The following is a 10,368-nucleotide window of genomic DNA, read 5'->3' on the forward strand; positions in this document are numbered from 1 at the left end:
CTCAGGTCATGGTCCCAGGGACCTGGGATCAAGTTCCGCATCTGGCTCTCTGCTCCGTGGGGAGCCTGCTTCTTCCTCTGCCTCTGTCTCTCATGAATAAATAAATAAAATCTTAAAAAAAAAAAGGGTGAATTTTATGGTGTATAATTATAATCTCAATAAAGTTCTTAAGTTAATAGAAATTACAGTATGCAAAAAAGGTGGAAGGACCGTTGTGGATTTAAGGAGACCAGAGACACAGAAGAACCAGATGTGAGGCCTGGGCTGGGTCTCGGCTGGGCAGAGAAGGGCGTTATGGAAGGCATTCCAATTGTAGGGGAATCACGCCGTGACAAACCCGTTCCAAGGCCAATGGGGAAAACCGGAATATGGACCAGATACCGCAGATTCTATGGATTCTGCCCCTTTTTCAGAGGTGTGGAAGGCATCGGGTGAGCCCTGCCTTCCAGGGAGCACGGCTGGCCAACTCCCCCGGGCGTGGGGTCGCTGAGGCCACAATGTAATCCAGACCCTGCCCGACGGGCCTTCTCCTGGGGGCTTCCCTCACTGAGTGCCGATTTTTTTTTTAAGATTTTATTTATTTGACAGAGACATAGCGAGAGAGGGAACATAAGCAGGGGGAGTAGGAGAGGGAGAAGCAGGCTCCCCGCGGAGCAGAGAGCCCGATGCGGGGCTCGATCCCAGGACCCTGGGACCATGACCCGAGCCGAAGGCAGACGCTTAACGACTGAGCCACCCAGGCGCCCCACTGAGTGCCGATTTACCCTTACTTTGCACAGGTCTGAGCTTGCTTCTCTTTTTGAAAACTAAGCTCGGTATGTTTTCGGGGAGACACACAGGTGCAGGAGATGGCCAGGCACGAAGACCAGAACCACGGCTGCCTGTGGCGAGGGAACCAGGAGCATGCCGCGCGGACGGGCAAGCCAGACGGGCTGCTGGTCTCCTTTCCGGCCTGCTTGATGCACTGATGGTGGGCAACTTCTGAAGGTGGCCCCCGGCGATCCCCACTCCCCGGTTCTACGTGCCCTTGGGTGGTCCCCTCCTGAGTGTGCGCCGGACCCAATGGAACATAGCAACCGTGACGGGATGTCCTGTAACAGGTTGTGACGACTTCCACCGCTGGACGCCGCCGGCCTCGGGACCCCCCCACCCCCCCACCCCCCGGGCCCGGAGAGGCCCAGCTGGGGGGCGCTCAGACTCCTGACCCACAGGAACGGAGCTCTCCGGGAAAGCCAGTCGGGACCAGGCGGGATCTCAGTCCAGGTGCGAACAGGACGGTACCAGCTAAGACAGGAAGCTACTCAGGTCCCCGCATTGCTGGCACCTGGCACCGCGCATTGGCATCACTGCCCAAGATTGATCGGCTGAATGGACACAACAGCTGAGCGGGTGTGGATGGTTGAGGACTAACCTATTAGCTACAGGAACAAGGCAGGCCGGTAGGAGGAAAGGTGGTCTATCCCCACCCGGACACGAGCCGCGCCCGGACAGCCCGTCCCCGCAGAGGACAGGAGAAAATGACACGGCGGCAGACACACCAGCACCTCGTGCAGAGGGAACCTGCCAGCAGCCAAACTGCAAACATTCGGACCCCATTTGGACAGAAATGGCTCCTGGGTCAAGACCCCCGGCAGGCAGGGGTGCTGCGGGGAGCAGAGTGTACCTAGCTCGCACTTCCAGACCCTACAGCCTGCACAAGTTGCTCGCTGCTCATTTGCACACTTGGTTTCCAGCCCAGCTCCCGGGGGGGGGGGGGGGGGGAGGGGGGGGCGTGCCTCAACTGGATCTCGTGGCTCAGGATGATCAAGTTCCCACGACAGCAGGACTGCAGGACCAGGACAGTGCAGGCTCCCAACAGAGGCAGGGACTCCCATCATGGGGCAGGCACGATACTGGGCTCCCTGCATGCCTTTCTCCACCACTTTCCCTGGCATCCAGCTCCCTGCTCAGGGAGCCGGCTTCTCGCTCTCCCCCTGCTTGTGTTCTCAAAATCTTAAAAAAAGAAAATCGGGAGTTCATGTGGGAATGGAGAAAACCCAGCACCCCAGTTAGGAGTGCCAGACTTACGTCCAAACCAAGGGTTGCAGGACTTAGGACTCCGCCTCCTACAGCAGTCACCGTCCCCCTCCACAGAGCTCTGGCCCAGCCTGGTCACCACCTGTGCCAAGTCCCGGCCCACGTACCCCTCACCCACATACTTCTAGGGACACCCTGCGCCGGTTATTTCTTGGATCAGGGGAGCAAACCTGCTGCTGTGAATCGAAGCTGTACGGACACGCCCTCCCAAAACAAGGACAGACAACTGTGGTTTAAGTTTTATTTCATCATCATAAACTGAACTCTGCAATCCAGCTAGACCTGGGGATAAGGAACCGTGGAGCCCGCAGAACTGCAGCGAGAGCGCAGAGATTCTGGGGCATTTCGAGCAGGTGGGGGCGGAGGGATGCTCTCCTGAGCTACAGAAGGAATGGTCTGGTAGTTAAAACACAAGTCAGATTTATCAGATCTGTCCACAGTCAGCAATGGTGATCTTCTTGCTGGTCTTGCCGTTCCTGGACCCAAAGCGCTCCATGGCCTCCACGATGTTCATGCCTTCTTTGACCTTGCCGAAGACCACATGCTTGCCATCCAACCTGCAAACGCCAAAGCCAGCATCACCGCTGGGGCCAGGGACCAAGAAACCGCTCACACTGTGCAGGAAGGGGACCGGGGCCCCACACCCCAACGAACATCCAAAGGGGGTCGTACTTGGCCTCCAGTACCAGCTCATGTTGACTCAACATTAAACATTTCATCCTTCTAGCTAAACCAACGGCAACACCATGGACGACTAGGAATCAGTCTCAAAAGGTGATGCAATATTCTCCAACTGCTGTCAAAAATCCTACACTTAGAATGGACCCCTAGGGGTGCCTGGGTGGCTCAGCAGGTTAAGTGTCTGCCTTCAGCTCAGGTCATGTTCTCAGGGTCCTGGGATTGAGTCCTGTGTCAGGCTCCCTGCTCGGCGGGGGGAGTCAGTCTGCTGCTCCCTCAGCAGCTCCACACACCCACCCCCACACGTGTGCTCTCTCATAAATAAAAAAAAACCCTAAAGAGCCAACAAGCACATGACAATCAAAAGTTACCACTGTCGTCTGCGTTTACTTTTTCAAGTTTTTGTTAGTCGTCTCTACACCCAACACGGGGCTTGAACTTACGACCCTGAGATCAGGCGTTCCACGGCCCTGGAACTGAGCCAGCCAGGGGCCCCCAAAGTAGCACCCAACTGAACTACTCAGCTAGGCGCCCATGCTACTCCAGGATCTTGCTTTCTGTACCACGGGACCCAAGTCTGTGGCCTTCTTGGTCCTCCCGCTACTTTAGATGGAAACCAGGAAAGGGGAGAAGCGAGGGATAGGGCTCCTGGGTCGCCTCTGCCGTGTTCTGCCCTTACCACTCGGTCTTGGCAGTGCAGATGAAGAACTGGGAACCGTTCGTGTTGGGTCCAGCGTTGGCCATGGACAGGATGCCAGGACCCGTGTGCTTCAGGATGAAGTTCTCATCGTCAAACTTCTCCCCGTAGATGGACTTGCCTCCAGTGCCGTTATGGCGTGTGAAGTCCCCCCCCTGCGAACAAGGGCAAAACCTGTCCCTCCTGGCAGTGCAACCGGCCAACTGGGAAACACAAGTTTCCTCTGCCTTTCGAGGTTAAGGGAGACCCACATGGTCGGAACACCGCATGCACACCCAGGCTGAAATGCTCCAGCTCGCGCTCACATTACGAGCGCCACCCGCATCAGGGCCGCTGGGTTTCCTACCTGGCACATAAATCCCGGAATGATCCTGTGAAAGCAGGAACCTTTATAACCGAATCCTTTCTCCCCGGTGCTCAGGGCGCGGAAGTTCTCTGTCCGAAAGAAAACAGCAAACCCAGGTCCGTGCGTCTCCACACACGCGCGCACACCCAAGATTTGAGGTCGGTCCCTCTCGAGTTAAGAACGGAGAGCGGAAACTAACCTGCTGTCTTCGGAACTTTGTCTGCAAACAGCTGCGAGAGAGAAGGAGGGTAGTCAGCACAGGCGGGCTACTTAGGTGCTTGGTCGCCGCGTCCGCCGGGGCTCCTGGGTCGTGAGCTCGCTTTCCCACGACAGCAAAAGGCTCCTTCGGCGGCTATCGCGACTCCCGAAGAAGGACGGCTCCCGACAGCCGGAAGGCCGGCGCTGCGGGGCCGGGCGGCAGCGCGAGACGCGCACACGCCCCAGACCTCCCCCGACCGCAGCCGCCGCCCCCCGTCGGCTCGAGCGGGGCGGCCGCTTCCCGGCACCGCCGGGCCCTCGGGAGCAGCCGCCCAGGAAGCGTCTCCAAGCCCCACCGCGGCCCCAGCACGGCCCGGCGGGCGCAAGGCGCGGGGTGCGGGGCCCTCCCCGGCGGGAGAGCCCGGGGGGCCGGGGCCGCGGCGCCACGTGCGGGAGGCGGCCGGGCGCGTCCGCGTGCGCCGCCGGGGGACCGTTGGGCGGGCGGGGCCGGCGTCGTCGGCGCAAGGCGGGGGCGCCGCGCGCTTCCGCCGGGCGGGGCGGGGCCGGGCCGCTTCCGCAGCACCCCCCCCGCCGCCGCCCGCCTGCGGGCGTTGCCCCCCACGGGCGCGCGGCCCGAGCACGTGCGCGCCGCCCCTCCCCCGCCGCCCCGCCGCCCCGCCGCCCCGCCTTTGTCCGCCGCCGCCCCTCCCCCGCCGCCGCCGCCGCCCCCGGCCGCCCAAAATGGCCCCTCGGCAGGAAATGGCGCCGCGCCGCCCGCGCTCCTCGGGCCGGGGCCGCCGGCCGGCCGCCCGCGCCCCCCGCTCGCCGCCACCGCCCGGCCGCCCGCGCCCTGCCGGCGCGCCCCGCCCGCCCGCCCACCTCGAAGGAGACGCGGCCCAAGGGCTCGCCGTCCACGGCGATGTCGAAGAACACGGTGGGGTTGACCATGGCTGAGCGGCGAGAGCGGCTCCCGGGCGGTGGCGTCTGCAAGGCGGCACGAGCGCCGCCGCGGCCCCTTTTATAGCCGGCCGGGCCCCGCCCACGGCCGGTCGCGCGCCCGGGCCCTGGCCAATCGCGAGCGCGGGCCGGCCGGAGTGACGGTGCGGCTGGCTTATGAGCGGAGGCGGCGCCGGAGGGGCGGGACGGGGGCGCGCGTGCGCGCTAGCGGCGCAGGCAGGTTCCCGCCCGCGGGCTCCGTCGCGGCGCTGCGGCGTGGGGAGCGGGTGTGGGACGGGGTGCGGGCGCGGGGACCGAGGGCCGGCGGGGCGGCGGAGCCCGGGGGGCCGCCGGGCGGGAGGGGGACGGAGGCTACGGCGCTGGCGGGCTTAGGCAGCCCGGCGGCCGGGGCGTGTCCCCATTGCACAGAGGGGGCGACTGAGGCGACCGCAGGCCTCAAGGTCGCGCCGCCCGCCAAGGTCGCCCGCGCCCCACTAGGCCCGCGACCCCGGACTCCGCGCGCGGCTGGGGGCGCCGGCTGGCCCCGGGCATCAGCCCCCTCCTCCAGCGCACGGGAGGCGCCGCCGCCCCCGTCTCGGAGGTTACGAAATGCTTCCAAAATGCCCTACTTTCCGAAAATATCTTGCACAGTCTGCTTGAATTTTCTCCAGGAGGAGGACGTTGACACGAGAGCCTGGCAGGCTCGTACCTGCGGAGTCGCGGCGCGCTCTCGTGCCCTCTTTCGACCTGGGGAGCCCGAGTGGGCGCCGCGCCCCAGGGAGCGCCCCCACCCCCGGCTCGGACGCGGGCGGTGACCCCGACCCCCGAGCAGAGTCTGGAAGCGGGGTCGTCAGGTCCTCGTCGGCCACTCAGTTGCGGCGTTCCCGGTGGCAGGTTCGTGTGTCAAAGCCGGTGTCCCCATGTGCACGGCTTCCCCGCCGTAGGATGCGCCCCGCCGCGGGCAGCCGGCGCTGGGACTGCAGCTGCATCCGGAGCCCACGTGCGCTGGGCTTTCAGACCCTGCTTCCCAGCCCCGGCCGCCCCGGCCCCCGCTGTCCCCGGTGGAAACTGAGGCTCCTCCCTGTGAGTGGCTGCTCAGTCACCAGCCCGCGAGTGTTCCCAAAGCCAGACCTGGAAACTGCTTTTTTTTCCCCTCTCCCACATCACCTGGTGCTTGGTGACCTTGAGGAAGCTACGTGTTCCCTTCTGCTTGAAGCAAAGTGCCCCAGGCCTTCAGGGCCCTCAGCCGTAAGCTCCCTGCCCTGCTCTCTGTTCTCCACGCTGAGCCCTGCAGCCCTTAGGGACCCGTCCTAAGAAAGAAGGACTGCGTGAATGCAGAAGTGACTTCCCTGGCACTCGTCCTGCTTTGTAACATCACCGGGTCAGCAAGGCCCTGGGGCTGCTCCCTGCATCCGCAGCAGCCTGCAGCGTGTGCCCTCAGGAAAGTGAGCATGCTGGGGGAGCCAGGGTGGTAGGGAATCCCGAATTAGCATTATCAGTTGAACCTGACTTCCTGAGTGAACTATCAGCAGGCCCAGAACCTCAGGAATGTGGGGCTGTCCTGCCTTGTTTGGATGAATCACACTCGAAGCAGACCCAACTGCATTCAACGGCGCCCAGATCCGGCTAGCTGGGGGTGTTCTAAGCCCGCCAGCACGGCTCTGTAACCTCGGTCCTATAGAGCGTTCTGCACAAATGCTTCTCTCAAAATGTCTCTGAGCCACAGAGAACGTAATAAGAGAAAAACGAGGTTGTTGAAAACATTAAGAAAACAGACCACTTTGGAAGAGGGTAACTCGTCTCCTGTGCGCCTCTTGCCCGGGGACTGGCGTGGACCGTCCCATCTTCTTGCTGCTGCTGGGACCAGCGGTGACTTCAGAGTCCACAGTCCCGGGCTTTGTCCCAGGCCGGCCTTCCCTGACACTGCCCTTCATCAACCATGTCCCCGAAGCCCCTACTGCTTCCCCTGAGGCCTTGGCTCTTCTCCCCCTGTGTCTCCAGCTCTGCCTTCCCCCCTGAACTCCTGCAGATTGCTCCTGAGTCACAGTTACATGTTATACCCGGTGGTGCTCCCTACACACCCACCCCGGTCAGCCTCACCCATTCCCGAGGCTCAGATCTTCAGGAGACTTCTAGGCCAACCCCAGAGCCCACAGCTCCCTCCAGAGCTGCCATGGATCCTCCCTGCTCACCCGCCCCTCCTCATGGATGAACTGCTCAGACAGCTCTGCCACCTCCCTCCCCAAACCTCCTCCTCCCTCCCTCTCGCCCCAAACCTCTTCCTCCTCCTCCCTTCCTAAGCCTCCTCCTCCCTCCCCAGGCCTTCCCACAGCTCCAGCTCCGGCTTGGCCTTCTGCAACAGCCTCCTGCCTAATTACTGGGCCCCAGTTTTTCCAGGGACTTCCAGAATGGTCCTTCTCAAAATCATCTGAAATTTTAGCTCCTGTGCTAAACTACTTCTCCAGGTTCTTGGTTGCCCCCAGGACAGATGGAAGCAGCCCCTTCACAGCCCCATCTCAGCCGGCTTGCGTTCTAGTTCTGTAGGCGGAAGGTCCTCTTGCCACACTGAGCTGCTCTGCACCGCCCCTGCCTTTGCAGGACTCACCCTTTGCCTACACAGTGCCTCCCTGCTCTCCACCTGCAAAGCTCACCCCTGTGCTTGGTCCTTTCTGGGATGCTTTCCTGCGCTCTCCCGGAGTTGGGTGCCTGAGAACACCGCACAGAATCAAAGCTCAGTGAAGGGGTGTTGAATTACTGCCTAAATGAGGCCTGCTGCAGCTCCGTGTGCTGAATGAAAGGGCCCACAAAAGCTGGTTCTGGTGGGTCTCCTCAGTGGGCTTGGCAGTGTCCCCACACCTCCCCGGCCTGGGCCTGCACCCGGCTCGGGCGTCAGCGGCCTCTCCCAGCTTGGGACGGTCAGCCCACCCATGGACGTGGCCAGGTGATGGGCGGCTCGCTTCCGCTCCCACCCACCTCGACGGGCTCCTGAGGGCTGCCAGCACCCTGCTTCCTTCCCTGACCCGTCTGTCCTCTCCTGGCCGCTGTCCGTCCAGGCCCATCCTGCATGTGTGGCCTGCCTCCTCCCAACCCACTGCTCCCCTTCTCCTCGCTCTGAACTCCCAGACTTGCGCCGCGCTGTCCCCTCCAAGCTGCTCCTTCCCAGGCCCCCGGACTCACGTGCTTTGTGGTGGCTGGCATTGGGCCCCATGGATGAGGCAGGGTCCTCCGCTCTGAGCCGCAGGGACCAGCCCAGCAGCCCACCGTTCCGTGCAGAGCAGGCCAGCAGCAAGCAGGGGAAGCCCACGACACTGGCTCCGACGGGAATTTGTCTAGGCACTGAGGGTCTAGGGCAGAGCCCAGCTCCCGTGTGCTCTCAGGGGAGCGAGCTGACCGGGAAGTCCCGGTCGGGGGCTGTGTGGGGAACGCCGTCCCAGCAGGTACCCTGTCCCCCACCTCCCCCCACGCCGGGGCTGGTGGGCCTGGGAAGGATGCGGAGGTTCTCCAGCTGCCCGGCTGGCGCGGACGCCACCAGGTACCGAGAAGATATTTATGAACGTGAGGACGGTGTCACGATTAAGGATGTTTATTTTATTTTTATTTTTTAAAGATTTTATTTATTTAATTGACAGCGAGCACAAGCAGGGGGAGCTGCAGAGTGAGGGAGAAGCAGGCTCCCGCTGAGCAGGGAGCCCGATGCGGGGCTCGATCCCAGGACCCTGATTCACAACCTGAGCCGAAGGCAGACGCTTCACCCACTGAGCGACCAGGCGCCCATGGTTAAGGATGTTTAGAGGAAGAGAATAGTGAGAATACATACTCCGTGTCCCCCTGCCCATGAGCGCAGGGGTGCGGGCAAGGACGGGTCCCTGGGCCAGGCACACATGGGTGGCCGAATGGCCGTCCCACCCGTGCTGACCTCAGTCAGGTAAAATATACAGCTGCTTCCCTCGCTCTGATGTATGTATGCATTTCCCTTTTGGATAGCCTCACTGAGATCTTGTTTTACCTACCATGAAATTCACTCATTTTAAAACACACAGTCAAGTGATTTCTAGAAATCAGAGCTGTGCCGAACGCACCACAATCTAATTTTAGAACAGCTTCCTCACCCCAAAAAGGACCTTGTGCCCGTTTTTAGGAATTCCCTGTCTCCCGCCCCCAAACTGCATTTTAAACTTGATTGAGATTTACAGTTTAGACTTGCCCATTGAAATCTTGCAAAGTTTATGTATTGTGTTTTAACATTTAAGACAACTTTAGGTTCAACATATTTAGAAGTTCATCAGAGCTATTTAATGCTCAGGGAGGTTTTCTTTGTTATTTTTGGCCAAATAAGGACTTTAAAAGGAAACCAGATAGATTACATTTAGGAAGGCAGTTGAAATATTTGAAGGTGTATTTGGACAAGTTCAAATCTGCCATACTCACAGAGACTAGGATGGTTTGTAAGCTAAAGAATTGTGTTTTTAAAAAGATAACTTTAATAAATTCAATATCAGCTGTTAAAAATGAAGTAATGCGAGTAGCTTTCCTACATGAGAAGCCACAGGGCGCACATGGCCATGACAGGGGCCCCCGGGGACTTGGCTCCTGCTGTCCCCAGGCTGGTCAGCTTGGGGCTCCAGATGGCGCCTCTCCCCCGCTCTGTATCCCCCAAGTTCAGGTTCGAGTTCATCTGGCTCCCGGAAGACCAGGGAAGGGGAGAGAAGGAAGAGGACCGCAGGCTGGGAGTGACGCCGCCTGTCAGGGCTGTTCTCAGCTCCCCCAGAGCCGCCCAGCGGCTGCCGTCCTCGGTGCAAGAATCCAGGAAACTGGATATTTGGGTGTGGGCGCACCGCCACCGAGCCCCCCCCCCCCACGTTCCGCTGGTGACAAGGAAGGCGAGAGGGGTGCTTCGGGGAGATGGACTGGCAGCAGACAAGGGACTGGGCGTTCTGAGCCGGGAAAGCGGCCCAGGGAGGACCCCACCCCGCGCGGGCTGGGGGAGGACCTCCAGCGGTTGCCTCAGCCTCCAGACATCCGCATTTGGGGGCGCAGGTGGGGACGGGGCGTCTGCTGAGTGGAGCCCAGATCGCCCAGATTGCGGGATGCTGGTGGGGTCTGGTGTTTTCACATGGCCTCCCACCAGGACTCATAAGGTGGGGAATCCGCCCCCCACGCCGACACAGAAGGGGATACAGGAACCAAACCCAGGAGATCGAGGCCTAAGTCAATTCAGAATTCCAGGGAGTGTCAGGTGCCATTATTGGGGTGGGCGTGGGATTCTCCCACCAGCCCTTTGAAGTCGATGCTGGTATTTCCCCCGGGAGCAGACAAAGCTCAGCAAGGCTGAGGAACTTACTCAAGGCCACAGTTGGCAGGAGGTAGAGGCAGGGTGATGCCGGGTCTCCCTGGCCCCTGGGTCCCCTGCTCATCGCCAGCACACCTCGTCCTGAAA

General features: G+C 61.2%; 1 protein-coding gene across 1 annotated transcript; it reads right to left on the bottom strand.

Annotated features, from left to right (window-relative positions):
• Positions 1-2,303: 2,303 nt before the first annotated feature.
• On the bottom strand, positions 2,304-5,027 carry PPIA (peptidylprolyl isomerase A). Its single transcript, XM_045864984.2, has 5 exons — positions 4,875-5,027; positions 3,997-4,027; positions 3,798-3,886; positions 3,434-3,606; positions 2,304-2,633 (listed from the first exon to the last, which is right to left on the bottom strand). Exons 1-5 carry the CDS (start codon positions 4,941-4,943, stop codon positions 2,501-2,503), a joined length of 495 nt encoding a protein of 164 aa, XP_045720940.1. The 5' UTR covers positions 4,944-5,027; the 3' UTR covers positions 2,304-2,500.
• Positions 5,028-10,368: the final 5,341 nt, after the last annotated feature.

The sequence above is a fragment of the Mirounga angustirostris genome, unplaced genomic scaffold (genome assembly GCF_029215605.1).
Source record: "Mirounga angustirostris isolate CCGP_5_RB_7025 unplaced genomic scaffold, mMirAng1.0.hap1 SCAF_12, whole genome shotgun sequence".
Lineage (NCBI taxonomy): Eukaryota > Metazoa > Chordata > Mammalia > Carnivora > Phocidae > Mirounga > Mirounga angustirostris.